At 48.1% G+C, this 19470-nt stretch overlaps 2 protein-coding genes across 4 annotated transcripts in view; both read left to right on the top strand.

The window, feature by feature from the left end:
* SNRNP40 (small nuclear ribonucleoprotein U5 subunit 40) overlaps positions 1 to 1620 on the top strand; it is a 37293-nt gene extending 35673 nt beyond the window's left edge. The window contains exons 9-10 of one of the 2 annotated variants that reach the window (XM_027109365.1): positions 71 to 174; positions 1098 to 1620. In XM_027109365.1, coding sequence (XP_026965166.1) covers positions 71 to 174; positions 1098 to 1147 — 154 coding nt within the window. In that variant the 3' untranslated portion in view covers positions 1148 to 1620. Of the gene's footprint in view, positions 1 to 29; positions 175 to 1097 lie in introns of those variants that run through there. The other variant, XM_027109366.1, reaches the window with a different exon arrangement.
* A 10662-nt stretch (positions 1621 to 12282) lies between these two features.
* NKAIN1 (sodium/potassium transporting ATPase interacting 1) overlaps positions 12283 to 19470 on the top strand; it is a 45324-nt gene continuing 38136 nt past the window's right edge. For both annotated transcript variants that reach the window (XM_027109367.1, XM_027109368.1), the window contains exon 1: positions 12283 to 14147. In XM_027109367.1, coding sequence (XP_026965168.1) covers positions 14094 to 14147 — 54 coding nt within the window. In that variant the 5' untranslated portion in view covers positions 12283 to 14093. The remainder of the gene's footprint in view (positions 14148 to 19470) is intronic.

Consider the following 19470-nt stretch of genomic DNA (forward strand, 5'->3'; position numbering starts at 1 on the left):
AAAAAGCCATGCTTCTCCTCTATCCTCAGTTCTGGGAGGCCTTAGCCTTGCTCTTCATGATACCTTGCAGGTTTGTGTATGTGTGGGATACCACAAGCAGGAGGATCTTGTATAAGCTACCCGGCCACGCTGGCTCCATCAATGAAGTGGCTTTCCACCCCGACGAACCCATCAGTAAGTCTGTCCTGACTGTGGGGAAAGGGAAAGTGAGGGAATCTCCCTAAAGAGCCCTAAGAATACAGAGGCAGAGGTGGGCATCTGTTTTATGTGAATTTCCTTTTAAACAGTCTTTATGGGTATCGTTGACAGTCTCACCATTGTTCTAAGTGGTGAGGGTAAGAGCAATAATCCATTTTCTTAACCTCAAAGCGGGGTTGGTTAGTCTGTTTATTTCTAGTTCTTTTGAGTTTACTTGCTTCAGGTCTATGATTCAGTGATGTAGTTGGATAAAACAATGATGTTTCGGGGCTTCCCTGGTGGCGCAGTGGTTGAGAGTCCGCCTGCTGATGCAGGGGACATGGGTTCGTGCCCCGGTCCGGGAAGATCCCACACGCCGCAGAGCGGCTGAGCCTGCGTGTCCGGAGCCTGTGCTCCGCAGCAGGAGAGACCACAACAGTGAGAGGCCCGCGTACCGCAAAAAAAAAAAAAAGTTTCTTAATGTTCAGATATAAATTTCAACTTAACATTTTATTGGCTAGCTAAACTAGATAATGAGCTTTGAATTTAAGGAGAAAACGTAACTTTCTCCAAGCGGACGCACGTTTACAAAATGACTGACAAAGACATTGATTCTTCTCTTCTATAATGACTGAGAAGGTCTTTTTCTTAAGGTTTGAGTGACAAGGGACATCAGGATTTAGACCCTGATAATGTATTTCCCATAGCACAGTCCACCCTCATGGTTTTGAGAGGACTTGGATTGAAAAGTCAGACTATACTGTAGTTTCCTGTGAATGGTGTTTAAGAGGAGAGGAATTTAAGCTAAATCCAATTGCTCTTTTATACCAAAATTGCCTCTTAACGTAAGAGCCCTTGAGCACCAGGTCTCCTTTAGCCTTCATTATTTCCAGTTATCTTCTCTGTTGTTTGCACCTCAGTTCTCTCAGCATCCAGTGACAAGAGACTATATATGGGAGAGATTCAGTGAAGATATGGAATGGAAGACTCCACAAGGCTGCTTGACCCTGAGACCTCAGACAGCATAAGTGGCATCAAATGATGCCCAGCGAGCATCCTCCCTTCAGATGAAGATCATTACTAGCAAGAAACAAGGAGGAGGTGGCCATATTCCAGCAACCACAAGTATCCCAGTATCCTATTTCATCAGGATCATTAAGGCAACCTTACAGTGGCCTCTTAAAAACCACCTGCCAGATTTCAGGGATTGACTTTTTTTTTTCCTTTTTTTTTTTTTTTTCTAAGTAAGGCTTCCTCAAAGGGACACACATTGGTTGGTGCATAGTCTCCTGTTTCCTAATTTAGGCTGAAGACAGGGAATGTGACCGAAATTTATTCGTTGGGGATTTTTTTTTTTTAACTCAATAACTTGTATGATATTTTCTTTCTTTGTTTCTCTGACTCATTTTGTATTAAAAGCCAAATTGATGCCTTTTTACAAGAGCCATGTGGATTGGATTTATTGCTGTCTTTTCTTTGAGGCTTGACCACTGTAAATCTTAGCAGAGCATGATATGGCCAGGGGATACATACAGTCCATTTAAACTTCCAAGAAGCTGAACATAGTCTGTGTCTACTCTGCCTCCTGCCAAAAGCACTTTTCTGAGCAGCAATCCCTACCCTCTGGTTTCCTAAAGTGGGCAGATTTGGGGCATTCTCAGCTGGTAGCAATAGCATTGGCTGGAATGCTGTATCAAACTCAACTCAAAAAGAATATGAGAAAGTTTTGGTGCTGCTGGGCCATGACATTGTCTAAGACTTTTTTTTATCATTGTGCTTGTCTTTCTTAAACTGACAGGCATTAAGAAATGCTATTAGTTGCCTTCTACCCCCATGACGGGTGCTGACTCTGGCTCACGGGGTGACTCTGCCCGGCACACAGATCAGCACTGATGAATCTCATCTGGCACTGGGGAGCGCAGTGTGTCTTTTCTGAATCTCCTACCTCAACACAGAGGTCTTCACACCTCCAACCTGTTCTGAACCTGTTTGGTTTTAGCTCACAAACTGAATCATCTACTTAAGTTATAAAAGAAAGAGGATAGTTTTAAGTGAGCACATGTCCAAGATTTAACTCATTAATGAAGGAACCAGCAGGGTGATAAACCTGTCAAACCAATTACTTTTAGTACAGTGAATAAAGTATAAAGTTTATTCACTTTACACTGGAAATGGAAAGCACTTTATTGTTCCTGGGAGTTAAGGAAGTTTCACAGATTGATTATGCTTAGATTGGGACTTAGAGAATGAGTAGGACTTTGCCAGTAGGCAAAAAACATGTGCATTCTAACAAACAGCAGGCACAAGCTTGAAAGCTTGGTGTGTTTTCATGAACCAAAAGAACTTCAGCATGGTTAGTGATGGGGCCAAATTAAGTAGGAGCCAAGTGCTGGAGAGCTTGTACTATAATTTATCTTATAGGTTGAGGTTTCCTAAAGTGTATTCCACAGAACACTGTTTCCCAGGTATCTTAGGTACTTTGGGCATAAAGATCCCATGCGCACATAAGTTCAGGAAAGACTGGGTTAAATAAAGTGAAATAGCATTCCTTTACTGCAGGAATGCTTAGAACCTTTACTAAGTAGAGTGAGATCTTCAAAAGGAATGGTGACTCAGATTTCAGACCTAAGCAATAATTATAGATATGGTTATGCCTTTAACCAGAAGAGACTTGGCCAAAGATAGTTTGCAAGCCACTTTTCACACCTCTATCACAATCACAGTTCACTCCCTAATCCCTTACAAATACCCGGGCTACATACCTCACAATTAGTCCAGTCCCTTCCACACACCCTCATCTTTCTTGGCTTGGGGTAAAACAAGGCTTGAACTTTGACGCTGCACTTTTAAAAGCCTACCAATCCCTTGAGAAGTTGGCAATGATTGGGAAGAACCAAGGTCCTGGAGGCTGCAAGGGCTTTCCTCTAACCTCAGCCTCTTCACTCCTCCCAAGTGCCTTCTTCGAAGGCTGGGTAGAAACCCATTAGCAGGAAATAGCAGCACCACTTAGAATTTGTAGGGAATAGAGGCCCTAGCCTGGGGAATAAAGATTTGAGTATAAAACATCCCTAGAGGGTGCAAATTGTATTCTCACTTTGGGAGAGATAGATTGCTCCCGAATGAGTAATGCCATCTCTGGTTTTCAGTTAATTTCCCTTTATGACTTCCAGTCTCTAGCACTTAATACCATTGGCACTTAAAGAGCCAAATCTTTTTTTCACTGGGTGGTTAAGTTTTGTGAGCTGAACTGTCAGGGAGGTGGATTTGGACAGGTCAGGGCTCTTAACAGAGTTGCTTCTTCACAGCAAAACTACAGAGTAATTTGTTTCTCCTGATAGATCTGAAGTCTGCTGCTTGTTAACATGGGATGTTAACAAGGTGTCAAGGTGTCAAGGATGTCAAGGTGTGGATGGGAAATAGAGGTAAGAGAGAGAGCTCTGAACAATTTGGGGCTGCAGGCATTTGAGCCTTAGGGGAAGGCCATTTGAGTTAGGACAGGATTTCTTCCAAGAGATTTTAGAGCTTGACAGCTGTGTCCCGGGACGGAAGGAGGGGCCAGACTTAAAAGACAGCTACTATTCCTGTGGAACCAAATAAAGCCAAGTCTGACCTCTGAGCCTGCCCTCTGCCCTCTGGTCAATTGTCTGTATACCGCAGACACATAATCCTTCGAAAAACCCCTGAGTGGGCGCCCACCCTTTCCATGTCAAGCCCTGAGCTATCCCAAATTCCTCCTTTCTTCTAGGTTTCAATTTCTTTTCCTCACTTGCCTCTGCAACTCACCTACACTCTTAGATTCTTCTTTAATTTATATCCTCTAGAGCAGTAGTTCTCAACTCTGCACAATTTTGCTGCCTAAGGGACATTTGACAATGTCTGGAGACATTTTCAATGGTCACAACTCGAGGGATGCTAGCACATCTAGTGAGTAGAGGCCAGGGATGCTCAAAGAAGTAGGTGCTCCAAAATGTCCCTAGTGTTGCTGTTGAGAAACTCTGCTCTAGAGCAGTGATTCTCAAAGTGTGGTCTCTGGAACTGCAGCATCATCAACATCTGAGAACATGCTAGAAATGCAAACTCAAGAGCTCTGCCTGAGACCTACTGAATCAGAAACTGGGGGAAAGAGTGTTCAGCACTCCGGTGTAACAAGTCCTCCATGTGATTCTGATGCAAGTTTGAGAACCACTGCTCTATAGACTCAAAGTTTTAATCTTTCCTGGGAGAGCCACAGAGGCTTCTCCTGTTTATTCAGTGATAGTTGTCCTTTACTATTTAACTGTTCTTTTTGGCTTACATGCTTTATCTCACTTGTCACATTTGGGGCAACATGTCCAAAGAGATGTAACATCTAAGATCAACCAGCTAGTAAGTGGCAAAGCCAGGTCATAAAACCCAGCTAGAGATCTTACCCCATCACCACAGTGTAGGCCTTCGTGACTTTTAACCTTGAATGCACATTAGAAGCACCTGAGGAGCCTTTAAAAATCCAGATGCTTAGATCATACCCCAAACCAATTAAATCAGAATCTCCAGGGTAAACATCAGTATTTTTTAAAGCTTTCTTTTTTGATTGCAATGTGCAGTTTAAAGTTGACACTAGTGTTAGCCATGGCTATAACTATAGACAGGAGGGTAGCATAAAGCCAAGTTGACTTCTCCTGGCACCCCTTGGATCTCAGGGAAACCACTGCTCTGACATGTGGTCTGTGTGAACTTAAGAACACTTCTCCCAGTGCCCATGGCTGAGCTGAAACTTAGGAGTTTGGCCAGGAAGCAGAGGTTGATCTACTGTGGTCATCTCTGCCTGACTGACTGTGGGGCTTTGTGCAGAAAAATGACCTCTGATCTTCCTTCAAAGTATAGCATCCAAAGATACTAGAGCCAGAAAGGACATTACAGGTACTTAGGTCATCTAGTCCAACCTCATTTTACAGAAGGGGAAACTGAAAAGAGGTACTGTTTAACCAAGGTCACATGCATATTAAGTTAGAGGTTTTGCTCATTCAGGAAACATTAATTCAACAGGCCTCTGTGGTGGGCCCTGTGCTGTGCTCCGAGAATACAGAAATGACTGAGTCATAGCCTTATCTATTTTTTTTGTGGTACGTGGGCCTCTCACTGTTGTGGCCTCTCCCGTTGCGGAGCACAGGCTCCGGACGCGCAGGCTCAGAGGCCATGGCTCACGGGCCTAGCCGCTCCACGGCATATGGGATCTTCCCAGACCGGGGCACGAACCCGCGTCCCCTGCATTGGCAGGTGGACTCTCAACCACTGCGCCACCAGGGAAGCCCATAGCCTCATCTTTGAAGGCTCACAGGGCAGAATAGTGGGGAGGGAAACAAAAATCAGGGCTTCTCAAACTTTTCCCCGTAAGTGCCTTAATGGCAGAGGAGAATGAACTGGAGCAGGAGGGACTCCTGAAATTAATAACTTTGAAATCTCACCTTGAATCTATAAAATGTATGATTCCCCCTCTCAACTTTCTGAAAAGTTTCAAACATAAAAATTGAAAGATTAACATAGTGAATATCTGTATATGTTCCATCTAGATTCAATAATCTCTCCTCTGTCTCTCTCACACACACATGTATATGTACAACTTTCAATGACTATTGAAAGTAAGATGCAGACATCATAATTCCTTACTCCCAAATATTCCTAAATACTCCAGCAGGTATCTATCTCCTAAGAACATTCTCTTTGATAGCCACAATCCATTACCGCATCTAAGAAAATTAACAGCAATTCCATAATACCATCTTATGGTCATATTAAAATTTCCCCAGTATTAAAAATGTCTTTTATAGCTAATTTTTCAATCTAGATTCAAGTTTTATGCTTTGGGGTATTCGCTCTAGTGTGTCTTAATCTAGAACATTCCCCCATACCTTCTTCCCCAGTGAAATTGACTACTTAAATGTATGTGGTTTTGTATGCTGCTTCATAATATAGCTGTGCTTGTTTTACATTAATAAATGTTTTAAATGGCTGAGCACCAAGTAAAACACTCCAGGAAGATGTACCTTATTTATCTGTGCTCTGTGTCTTCTTATGTCCTTGTTTTAGAAACAGATATGAATAAGTGATTCAAATTCAATTTAATACATACTGTCCGAGGTATACCTACAAACTAGGAGGAAGTGCCTCAGGAGAAATTAGAAAAAGTTTTACTGAGGAAATGACACTTTAAGTGAATCTTAAAGGAAGATTGGAAATTGGGGAGCAGAGGGATCTGGGAGGAGAGTAAGTACAGTCTGATATAGTGGACAACTTCACAGATCACCAGAACTCCTGGTGCGATCAAAAATGACACACAGCACATGGTGGTGGTAACAGCATGTTGGGGGAGTGACAGATGAGTAGGAACCTTGGAAAGTGTTGGAGCCAGATTGCAAAGAGTCTAAAAGCCAGGTGGGGCAGCTCTGGGCTTTGTTCCATGGGAAGGAAGCCAGCAAAGTTCTCTCAGTACTCTGCCCAGGAGCTCAACCACACCTGAGGATGCTTTTGATTCTGGGTACCCTCCCAGAAAATCATTATAGGGAACTGTTGTAGGAACCAGGGGAGATAGATGAGATCAGTATCTTCAAACATCAAAAGACTACCTTGGAAAAGAGAAAATGCTCTTATTCTGGGAAGCCTCAAAGTGCAAAGCCAAGACAAGTGGATTATAAGAAGACAGACTTACACTCAACAAAGAAACCAGCTGAGTCAGAGCTGTCCAAACACAGAATGGTCAAGAGGTGCTCCTCTCTGGAATGTACAAGCAGAAGCTGGGTGACCATTTGACAGGAATGCCTGTGTTAGAATTGATTTAGAGGGTTAGAGCTGCTCAGCAGAATCCCTGGGGAGTATATTTTTTAAATACCTGTAACCAGGTCCCACCTCCAGAGATTTTGCTGAAGTTGAACTGGTGTGGGGCCCTGATTCAGATGCAAGTGGTCTGCACACTAATATTTGGGAGCCACTCAATTAGAGGACCTCTGTGGTCTTTTCCAACACCATTGTTCTATGATTTTACATGCCATTTACCTCAGACTCTAAGATGGTAATTTTAGGATTCAGTGAATTGTTGGCTGTGAAAGGATGTCTGGGTCAGTCAGGGCTTATGGAAAATGATAACGGGGTGGGGAGCCAGCAGGGGGTTGAGAATCCTATCAGGGCATTTGGGACCTGCTGGAGTGGCCAGGCCTGAGCTGACCCCATCTGTCTTCCTATCCCCAGGTGGCCCTTGGGCAAGCCCAGTGCAGCATAATAAAGGCCCAGCGAAGTATGGGGCCGATTGGAGAGGGCCTCCTGCCATCTCTCAAAGTCCCCAGCTCAGCTGGCCTTAGGGCAGACTTTAACTGAAAGCCCAGGCAGCTGCTAAGGGCTAGTGAAAAGGGAGATTTGTCTTGGCTGTCAGCAGATTCTGTGCTAGGGATTCTGGAACGAGACAAGGAAAGTCAACTTTCTACAGCTTTACTGCCTGCCATCAGAGCTGTTTAGGGTTTCCTGACCTAGACCCTGCCCATTCACATACACCCTGTTCTTCCTATTCTTTTATTCTCAATCATTTTTTTTTAAGATTTATTTCTTATTTATTTATTTATTTTATTTATTTTTGGCTGCATCGGGTCTTAATTGCGGCATGTGGGATCTTTGTTGAGGCATGCAGGATCTTTCGTTGCAGCGCGTGGGCTTCTCTCTAGTGGCGTGCGGGTTTTCTCTCTAGTTGTGGCGCGCAGGCTCCAGGGTGCGTGGGCTCTGTAGTTTGCGGCACTCAGGGTCTCTAGTTGAGGCGCGCGAGCTCGGTAGTTGTGGCGTGTGGGCTTGGTTGCCCCATGGCATGTGGGATCTTAGTTCCCTGTCCAGGGATCGAACCCGTGTCCCTGCATTGTAAGGAGGATTCTTTACCACTGGACCACCAGGGAAGTCCCTCAACCATTCTTTCTTAGAAATTTTTTTCCTTTTAAGATTTGAAGGAAGTTGGCTGGACAGGGGTGGTGGCAGGAAGGAGGTGACAAGCAGTAAAAAGTATGCACAGAAATTAAAGAGAAGGGGTCATAGCTCCTGAACACAGCTTGCTGTTAAATACTTCTGTGTCTGCACTTCTTTTTCTTTTATTTATTTATTTTTAATTTTTCTTGCACTTCTTTTTCTGTCTGGCAGCCTATATTTCAGGCATCATCCTTTCTCTGAAGTTTTCCATCACTGCCTATTCCCAAGCAGAGTTAGCCATTCTTTCCACCATTTGATTTCTGTACCTCATAGGCACTATGCCCTTCTGTGTATCACTCATAACTGTCTGTTTATACGTCTGCCTCTCCCACAGGCCCAAGAGTCACAAACTCAGATGCCATCACGGCCCAGAGAGGAAAAGCAAATGGGTGAAGTTGCTGGGTTTAGGGAAACAAGCAGTGGACGATGTCACACTGCTGGCCAGTATGCTAACCCTCAGGCTTTCAGCCCAAGGATTGTCGGGGGCACCTATCCTTTTCATCTTTGGTTCCAAAGCTCCTAGCTCAGTGCCTGACACAGTAATGGAACTTACCCGGAGGTCTTGAGAACCAGCTCTGCCCTAACGTGCTGTGTGACATTACAGAACTCACTCAACCTCTCTGCCATTCAGGTTCTCCCTTTCTTTATCTCACACCTCTTCAGAAAAGGCACTTTGCAGATCATCTAGGCCAGTCAGTGGCTTTTTCACTTTGTTCCTGAGGGACTTTGGCTCGAGGGGCTGATCTTCACAGGATGCAGGGGCAGACTGAGACAGCAGGTTCCCAGTCCTCTTGCTCCACAAAACCAGAGTGGTCCAACATTTTTTCAGTTTTAGAAATATATGATTTCTTTTGAAGAGAAGCGTTTGCTGCTAAAAAAATTAAAGTTCAAAAACCGTAAGGAATGCAGTAGGAATGGTATAGGTAGTTCTGCCTGGATTCAAATCCTGATTCTGCTACTTCCTTGTTGTATGACCCCAGGCACATGATCTAACCTCTCTGAGCCTCAGTTCCCTCTCCTAGAAACTGCTGGTGGTGATAATAGTACCCACCTCAGAGGGCTCCTGTGAGATTTAACGCGTTAATGCACAGAAGTTGCTCAGAACAGTGCCTGGCACAGAATGCTTAAGAGGTGTTAGCTACTGTGATATAATGAGGTCTTTGTCCCTAGTCTTGGCACAGAGCTCCTAAAACTCTGGGAGTGTCCTCAGTGACAGGTGTGTCTCTTGTTATTCATGAGTCCCTTTTGATCACACCTGAGTTTATTCTAATGAGATGACTTAGGAAGAGACCCCTCAACAGACTCAGGATGGGACTGGTCACCAGAAAGACCAAGTGATTAGAGACGAACCTTTTAGCCCCTCCTACTGAGCTCCAGGGAGGAGGGGTGGTAGCTGGTGACCAAGCTTTTTAACAGCTCTAGAACAATGAGATCCAGAGCAGCTTCCAGGTAGGTGAACCAGATGGGAGGGTTGTGCACCCCTACTCCACAGAGACAGAAGTACCCAGGACCCTTCCAGACCTCACCCTACAGACCTCTTTGTCTGGCTATTCATCTGTTTCCTTTATAATAAGCCAGTAAATGTAAGTAATCTACCTTCCTGGGTTCTGTGGGCTGTTCACAAACAAATTATCCAACCTGAGGAGGAGGTCATGGGGACCCCTGATTTATAGCTGGTTGGTCAAAAGTAGGGCTGGCTGGAGACTTGCAACTAGCATCTGAAGGAGAGGCAGTCTTGTGGAACTGAACCTTTAAGCTGTGGGTCTGCGCCAACTCTGGGTAGTGTCCGCATTGAATTGAATTGAATTGTTGGACAACCAGCTGGTGTTGGAGAATTGGTTGGTGTCAGAAAACACCCCACAAACTATAATTAGGGAGCACGTTCAGTCCTCTAACTTGGAAGGAGAAATTAATAGGTTTAACATTTCTGCTATCTTATGAATGAACTTTCTCAGAAGCTTTTAGTGTTTTAACCCAGAGAGGGACTAATGGTGGAAGATTCAGACATGGTGACTAGGCTTGGTTTAGGGCAAGGGAAGGACATAACAGCTCAGAAATGTCCTCACTTCAGCAGCTCCGCAATGTGCCTCTCTCTAGGGCTGACCATGATCCTGCCTTCTTACTCAGGAAGCGTGGGAATGTTCTGAATCATCTCTGTCCTTTACTTCTAAATCCTGCTTCATTTCCCCCACATTCTTTCCCTAGTCCAAGGGTTAGTCATCTTTTGTGTTGACTACTACAAGCCCCTCCTGACATCATCCTCAGCTCCTAACATCCCCAATTTCTTGCCAAAGATGTTTCTATCTCTTCCTATAGTTAGATTGCCTTCCCCCTTAGCATCCTGGACTTCCCCGTGGTAAAGAGAGCACAAGGTATGCTAGGGCCCAAGGCATTCACCACGTATTTGTTGACTCCTGACGTGATCCAAGTCCTGTGGAATATAGAGAGAATTTATGACACAGTCACTGTCTTCATAGAGCTCAGTCTATTGGGGGAACAAAATCAGACAAGGACAGTAAATCCCAGTAAAATCTCTCATGGAGATAACACAGACCACATGTGATCCCAAAGGAGGGTGCCTCCTTGAGGTCACAGAGTGTTAAGGAAGGTCTGGGTTGGGTGGGGGAAGTGACAGGTGAGCTGAGATTTGAAATTTGAATAGGAGGCCTCCAGGCTGAAAATTTGGATGGGAGATGCATTCTAGACAGAACTACACGTGCAAATCATGGAAGCGAGAGAGGGCATGCTGTGTGTGTGTGTGGTGTGGGCAAGACTTCGACTAAACGGAATGGCTCAGGGGCAGAGGCTAGTTCTGCTGATGTCAGGCCATCATCCCTGGTCCCATAGGACAAACTTAAGAGTGAGTCAGCCTGGCCCTGGGACAGGGCGTCACAGGCATGCTGTGGTACAGCCAACAGCCTGGCAAAGGCAGGTCACAGCCCCAGGGGAACCCACTGTTTTTAGGATTAAATGAGATAGTGTATGCCAAGTACCTGGCTCAGAGTAAGCCCTCAGTAAGTGGGAGCCATGATGGTTATTATTACTGAATTGCACTGTTAGTGTCACAGAGGGAACTGGCAGACGCTCTGTGTGGAAGAGCCCCCAAAGAGGATCTCCTAGAGAACTGTGACATCTGGGCTGAGACTCTGCAGGGCTGGTTCTTATTCTTTTGTGGGAAATATACTTTGGAGAATCTGATGAAACCTGTGGACCCTCTCCCCAGAAAATGACACATCTGCTCAGATGAAGATTTGCATATTATTTCAGGGACTTCACAGACTCCTGGAGGCCTGTCTAGTCGTGGAAACTGGTTGGACACAGCTGTTACTCGCCAAGCATGGCTGAGAAAAGTTCCCACTGTTATCTCGGCTTATTATTCCAGGTGAAAACCTCAGCTCATATAATTTCTTTTTTTTTAATTTTTAAATTAATTTTTATTGGAGTATAGTTGCTTTACAATGTTGTGTTAGTTTCTGCTGTGCAGCAAAGTGAATCAGTTATACGTATATATATCGCCACTCCTTTTTAGATTTCCTTCCCACTTAGGTTACTACAGAGCACTGAGTAGAGTTCCCTGTGCTACACAGCAGGTTCTCATTAGTTATCTGTTTTACACATAGTAGTGTATATATGTCAATCCCAATCTCCCAATTCATCCCACTCCCCATAATTTCAACTCTACGAATATTCTGTGTGTTTTAAAATACTAAGTGGTTGGGACTTCCCCGGCGGTCCAGTGGTTAACTCAGAGCTTCAAATGCGGGGGGCACGGGTTTGATCCCTGGTTGGGGAACTAGGATCCCACATGCCGCACAACGCAGTCAAAGAAGAAAAAAAAAAGCACAACTAAGTGGCGAAAAATAAAATAAATAAAATAAAAGTGGCGGCTGACAAGTGGGTGGAGGAGGGAGACCAGTGAAGAGACCATTCTGACAGTCCAGGGAGAAAACACGACTGGCTTCAGGGGCATGTGTCCTCTGCAGCCACACAGGGCCCTCCCTGTGCTTGGTTTTATGGTCTGCTGTGTCTTCCTTCCTAATGGGCCTTAAGGAGTCTTGCGTTTTCATTTTGCACTGGCCCCCACAAATTATGCACTGGACACAAATTATGCACTGGACACAAATTATGTCACCAGTCCTAGGAGAAGTCATGCATTTGAGTGCTTACTCTGTAAACAGCGCCTAAGTGGCAGTGCTGGAACTGGAACCCAAGCTGCTTGGCTCCAGAACCATGGGTCTTAATCTGTGTCATACTGTTTTCTGAGTCCAGAGGGCCCGTGAGAGCTGACAGGAAGGAAAAGAAAAGAAACATTGTTTCTTCTGCCAGAACACTGTTCACCAGGCCTTGGCCTCTCCTTCCCTCCTACTGTCTTCTCAGTATCAATGCCATGTCCTCAAGGAGGCCTTTCCTGGTCTCCGGACCTGAGTTATGGCCCCCTTATTCTTTCACTTTTTGTTATCCTTTAAGGTACTCATCAGAATATTTCATTATTTATTTGCATGTTTTCTGGTTTTAATGACAATTCCTCACTAGACTATTCTCTCAGTGAGTGCAGGACTGGTTCAGCCCTTAATCCCCAGTGGAGAGCCTGGTAGGTAGTAGGTATTTCATAGATAACAGCTGGAAGGTAAGTTCACAGAATGTAATGACAGGTCAGATGGGATAAAGGAGCGGGGAGAATGCTGCAGGGATTCCCACCTGAGTGATGCTATCCCTATATAAGAAGTTAGGAGTGGGGCTGGGATGATTCAGTGGACTGGGGATGTGTTTGAGAGCTTGAGTGCTTTTGGAGGGGGCGCCTTGAAGAAGGCAGTCTTCTACTGGCAAGCCCTTCCTGACTCCCTCCCCATTGCAGCCTGGGTGAGGGGCTGGCCTCAGCCCCCTGGGCAGACCGCTGCCATCAGTCATCTCCTGCTTATGCCCCTGGGGGTTGCCTGTTCCCTGGCCTGGGAAGCTCAGTGGGTTCTGGAACAGTGCTGCAGGGCTCATCTCTGGATCATAGGGCTCCCAGGGGTGTGTATGTGGTCAGTCGGGCTCAATAAATGCCAGTAGAAGAAAAGAGGGAAGGAAGAACTCAGGAGGGAAGCTGGGATGGGGAGCAGATCTGGGAAGTGGAGTGGAAATAGAGGGCCAAGGTTGGAGCCGCCGGGCCCTAGAGACAAGGTGGACAGAGGAATGCTCCAGCACCCTCGGGAGGCCAGGCACAGAGCTAAGTGCTTTATTCACCTAACTGCATTTCATCTTTGTGGCAACACTGAAGCAGTCATTATTATTCCTATTTTGTTAGGAAAACGGAGGCCCAGAGAGGTGACGTGATTTGCCCAAGGTCACACAGCGAGTGAGCAGTGAAGCTGGGTTTGACCCAGGGCCATCAGTCCCCAAGCCTGCACTCTTGCCACTTCACTCCTGCCTCTCGCCTCTGCTCTGCGCTTCCCTCCCCCTTCTCCCCTCCCTCCGCTTGCTCTGCCGCCCCGCCCCACCCCTCTCCTCCCCTCCTCTTCCCTCCCTTCTTTCCCTCCTTCCCTACCTCTCGGCGGCGGAGCCACGTGGTGGGGCCGGGAAGCCGCGGCCGCCGAGCGCCCGGGCGGCTGCCCCTGCTGGGCAGTGCTGCTCTGCGCTGCGCCGCTCTTGGTGCCTGCGCTCCCCGCTCCGCGCTCCCCGCCAGCCGCCCCGGGGCGGGAGACGCGCCTGGCGGCCGGCCGGCCAGACAAAGGAGGCGCGGCAGAGCCGGCGCGCGGGCGGACTGACCATGGACTCCGAGCGCGAGCAGCCGGCCGCAGCCCTGAGGACCCGGCGCTCCCGGGCCCGGCCCTAGGCGCCCGGCCCCGCCGCCCGGGGCGCCCAGCTGGGAGGACGCGGAGCCCGCGCGGCGCGGAGGAGGCGGCGGCCGCCGAGCTAGAGGGGCGCCGCGGCGAACGGCGCGCGCGGCCCCCAGAGCCATGGGCAAGTGCAGCGGGCGCTGCACGCTGGTCGCCTTCTGCTGCCTGCAGCTGGTGAGCGCCGCGCGCCCGGGCGGCCGGGCCGGGTGGGGCGCGGCGGGGCGGGGTCCCGGGGCGTGCGGTTGGGGTGTGTGTCTCTGTGTGTGGGTCTGGGGCGAGCGCCCGGGTTGGGGGGGTGGTCTGGAGTCACGAAGCGGACGGGCGGAGCCTGCTCGGGCTGGCCCGGCTGTCTCTTTGTGTGCACTTCTCGCCCGGCGCTCCCCAGTCCCCGAGTGCGTCCTGTGCGCGAGTCCCCGGCCCGCTCCGCGCCTGGGGCTCGGCGCGTCTCGCCCGCACTGTACGAGCGGCCTTCTGTTGGGGAGATGCGCTGTGGGACTGTGGCTCACCGGGGTTTGGGGGTGTTTCCGAGGCTGGTGTGTGGATCCGTTGAGGTCACTGCCGTGTGTTTTCCTCTAGATCACTCGTTTGCGTGGGTCTCAGCCTCTGGTCTCCGCCCCAGTGTTTCTCACAAAGTCTCTGCTCCTGTGTGTGTCTCTCTCCTGGTTTCTCCTTGGTATGTCTCTAGATCTCTGACCATTTCTGGTCCATGTTCATTTGTGTGTGTCGGGACCATAGACTCCAGGAACCGTTCACTCCTTTGTGCTCTTCCTGCCTCCCTCTATCCTCCTGACTGGGCAGGCCTGGGAATGGAGAGCCCCTCCCTGGAGAGGGTCACAAGGAGCTACCAGGTCCTGGGCCAGTCTGACCAACCAGGTGGGGATCGCCCTCCCTGCTTTGGCTGAGGCCACAGGCATTCTGTCAGTCACCATTGCCACCAGAGTGGGGGTTGGGGGGAGGCAGGCTCCTCTGCCTGGGCTGGCACTGATAGGGGTGGGATACTTGGGTGCCCTGGGGAGGATGGGAGCATCTGGGGACACTATACCTAATCCCAGCCCAGGGAACTCAGGTTCTTGTCTCAGGGAGGCCAGTGGAGTGAATTTGGGGGCCGAAGGGGACCAGCTCTGCCCTTCAATTCAGACTCTGGCAGGTGAATTTGGGAAGGTGTTTAAGGAGAGGCCAGGATCTCCTGCCTACCCTAGAGCTGAGGCCCAACAACTGGGGACTTTGGGGGCAGAGGTGCATGGGGACCTCCATGGACGGAACTCAGGTCTGAGTCTGAGTTGGGGGAACCTGAGCCTCACTACTGCCTGACTCCGTGGTCTGGGTCTCCACTTTTGCCTGCATCCATTGCCCTTCCTCCACCACAGGTGTGTACAGTAATGCAGAATGAAGCTTTGAGTGTGGCTATACAGGCCTCCTCGTTCATCTTTTTTCTCTCCTCTTGTGGACCCCAGCCCCGAACTTGCATCCACAGACCTGCCCTCTTGGGCAGCGGTTGAAACAGCTGGGCCCTGAAGATTGTAGCCCTGCTCCCAGCTGTGGGCTGCAGGGCAAGTGACTTCCCCGGGCTGGGCCATCTTGGTCGGCCTCTCGGTGAATTCCTCATCCTTGAGTGTGGCACAGGGGATTAATTAAGATCAGGTAGAATGGAAACTCCAGAAGGGCAGAGATTACCTTCCTTGTTCCCCCTAAATCCGCAGCAGCTGGAACAGTGCCTGGCACTCCATTAATATTTGTAAAATAAATGAGTGAATCAGTTATTTGGCAACTCCAGGCTCCCAGTTCCTCTTTATCTCCTTTGAGGAACATAAAATGCCAAGAGAAGTGCTGAAATTTTCCGAGGAATTTCTTTTTCTGTGTTAATTTTAAAATTTTAAACTAGAACTTTTTTTTTAATTAGAAAAGTAACACACACATATTATAAAATGATTAAATCAATAAATAACCAAACAGAGCAGCAGTTAAAGACGTTTCCTTCTATGCCCAGTCCCATACCCCAAAGGTAAGCACTATTAACAGTTTGGCCCACGGTCATTCTCTGTTGATGATAATAACAGTGGTTAGCTTTGGGGAGCACTTACTAGGTGCTAGGTACTCTGTAAGCACTTTTCCATGTATTAACTCATTTAATCCTCCTAACAACCCTATGAAGTAGCTTGCCCAAAGTTCTGCAGTTAGGGGCCAGGCTGTGAAGCCAGACAGCTGCCCAGCATCCTCTGTTGCCTTCTTAACTGTAAAAGTAGTTCTGGCTCTGGTGACTCAGGGGTCCCTTGGGAGGTGCTTCCTACTCTAGAGAGATGAAGGTGGCGAGACAGTATCCCTGCCTCTCACTCACCTGCCTCCATAGCTCTCCCCAGCTCAGCTAAAGCCACGCTTCCACTTGGAGGGCTCACCAGCACAAGGGGCTCTGGAATTAGACAAGACCTGGGTGGGATTCTGACCCTTCTACATCCTGGCTGGGTGCCTTTGGGCAGTTTGAGGGTTACATGACATAACTTGGAGAGGTGCTCTGAGGAGGGACTTGAAAATTGGTCTCTTGAGTCTGTTGCTCTGTCTGGTCCGATTGCAGAGTGGGTCCCTTCAGCTGTCGCTAACCCCCAGGAGCCTTCGCTGCCTGGCAGCTTTGGTAATGTGCTCCCGGCTGCTGGAATTCACCAGCCTGACATCATTCCAGGGAGAAGGGAGCCTGTTTTCTCATCCAGTGGACAGGCGCAGAGAAGGAAGAGACTGTTAAATGCTGCTCAGCTGAAAACTTTAGAAGAGGAACTGCGTCGTTTTTCTTTCTTTATGGGGCTTGATGATTACAAGATAACAGGCCAGTTCTAAACACTGTTCTGTAGTTGGGGTAGACTTGCTTTGGGTGAGGGAGTAGGATGTGAGGGTGCACTGGAGGGTGGGAGAAGGAGGTGGGGGCTGGACCGTTCAGGTGGACAAGTAAAGGAGACAAGACTCTGGAGTTTGACAGGACAGACATGGGTTTGAGCCCTGGCTCTGTCACTTCCTAGCTGTGTGATCTTAAGCAAGTTGCTTAGCCTCTCTGAGCCACAGTTTTGTCATCTGTTAAATAGAGATGATAGAAACAGTTCCCAAGTCTTAGGGTTGTTGTGAGGATGAAGTGCTTATAGCTTAATGCAGATGAGCTTAGCACTGTGCCAGGCACAGAGTGAGCATTCAATAAACTATAGTTTTTGATTGTTATTATCTTAATGATGTATACCCTGGTATGCTTCCCTGGAATTGTGACCCAGACATATCCAAATGCCCTCCTGCACTCTTCCTTTGTGGGAAGCAGCAGGTAGTTGGGCATGGAGCTAAGAGTCAGGAGGCCTGGATTCAAGCCTGCCTCTGCCACTGACATCCTGTGAACTTGGACAAGTCTTTTCCCTACTGCAAGCCTTGGTTTTTCCCCATCTGTAAAATGGGAAGAACCATTGGTCTGTGTCTCTAGGGTCCTGCCAGTTCTGCCCATCTGGGACCCTGGGAGGATGTCTGGACTGGCCTGGAGGTTTCCGTGTGTCTCAGTCTAGTTCCACTCTGTAGAACGTCTTGGGTGCCTTGCTTTCTCCCTACTTGGCATATCATCTTAACATTACTAATGCTATTCACACCCTAATTTTTATGTGTTTCCCTTTTCCCTCCCCTGTCCAAACCCTGCCCTTCTTTCCTGGTCCACCTCCTTCCTGAAAGCTTACAGGCTACTCTATTCTTCCAGTAAAAGGATGAACCAGGGAGATTTGCCCAAGGGAATCATCATCAATTTCTTCATCATCACCATGATCGGTCCCATTTCTGGAGTTCTGTGCTAAGCAGTTTATATGCATAACCTCATTAAACCCAGTGAGCTTACATATGTCAAGTGCTTGGCAAAGTTGCCTGGTACATGTTCAGCGATCCATAAACGTTAGCTGTTTTACTGTTTTTATCCTTCTTATTTTTATCCTGCAAAATGGGATAGATGTTTTTATGAGCCCCTTTTTCTGATGAGGAAACTGAGGCTCAGAGAGGTCTCTAAGCTAGTCAGTGACAGCACCAAGATTCATGCGCTCTTTTGCCGGAGCAGAGAGCCACCCTCTCCGCCCCATGTCACTCTGCTCCTCACGTTTAAGCAGCCCGTGACCTCAGACAGGTCTCTTCACTGCTTCAGGCCTCAGTCTCCTTATCTGAAAATGAAAATGATACTGTTTCAATAGGATCACGCACGTGCCTGGCACCATGAGCCAGTGAGTGGTCAGTAATACATCACTGCCATGATTGTACTTGTCCTGGCTGTGTGTGACCTTGGACACATGCATTCGCTCCTCTGGACCCCAATGTCTTTCCCTGTCAAAGAAAAAGAGTCTCCTTACCTCTCAGAGTTAGAAAAAGGGCTTAGGCAGCTGCCATGCACACAGTAGGTACTCAGAAAACACATCAGTTTCATTCTTTTCCCCTCTGGAAAGCTCTTTGCTTTCTGGAAGATGGTGGGTGAGGGGGGAAATATGTTGCTTCCTGCTGAGCTGCGAGTAATGGTGTGAAACGTGGTCAACCTGATTGATGTCGTTATTAGCAGCGGATGGTGAAGACGTGAAGACCGGAGGGAGCTAGGCTCTGCAGGGGCCTGCGTTCAGAAGCAGCTGCATCTGCAAGCTCATGGCTTCCTGGGGAGGGGCTGGCTCTGCTCTGGGTGCTTCAGGTCCTTGGGCCGGGCTTCAGAGTCAGAGCACGAAATCGTCCAGGCCACTGACCCTCTTTGTTCTTTATACCTCTTTGACAGGGTAGAGGCTGGGGTGATCAAGTCCCTTTTGCAGATGGACAGACTGAGGCCAAACTGCCCTCAAAACCCTTATGAGGTGGGCAAGGTGGAATGGAGCAGGGGCCCCTGCCCGGGGGGGAGGTGCAGTGGATGGCCCTGGTTCTGCTCCTTTGCAGGGGTGGTGGCTGGGGGATTTTGACATAAGTACCCCATAAATGGCAGCCGCTCTGACATCTGGCACAGAGGGGTGAAGGACCTCTGGGATCAGGCAGACATTGCTGCCTTGCGTTGTGACTTCCAGAAAGTCCCTTACCTTCTCTGAGCCTCTGCCTCTTTCCTGTAAAGTAGTCAGGACAACAGCTCCTACCCCGTGGTAGTTTGGGAGGGTTCCCTGAGATGGTGCCCGGACAGCACTGGCCCAGGCAGTGCTCCCTGCGGCTGGCTATTACTTGCCTTGCAGTTTGGATAAGTCACTTCAGCCCCCATCTCTGCCTGGATTAGAGATTTTAGTGACCAGACTCATACCCATAAACTCTTCAAGTCTTAGTTTCTTTATATGGAAAACGAATGGTTCTGTGGGAAATAATAACAACAACTTCCTTGTATTTGGTGTCTGCTATGAACCAGGCACTGTGCTTAAGTGCTCTGTATACCTTGTCCCTTGTTACTATCTGGCTTATCCATGGCCACATAAATAGTAGGGACAGAGTGAGCATTCACACATCAGGACTCCACAGCTTCTACCTTGGATGCCCTATTGCTCCC

Source organism: Aethalodelphis obliquidens, unplaced genomic scaffold (genome assembly GCF_003676395.1).
Source record: "Aethalodelphis obliquidens isolate GAN/ISIS:26980383/991018 unplaced genomic scaffold, ASM367639v1 scaffold9, whole genome shotgun sequence".
NCBI classification, from domain to species: Eukaryota; Metazoa; Chordata; class Mammalia; order Artiodactyla; family Delphinidae; genus Aethalodelphis; species Aethalodelphis obliquidens.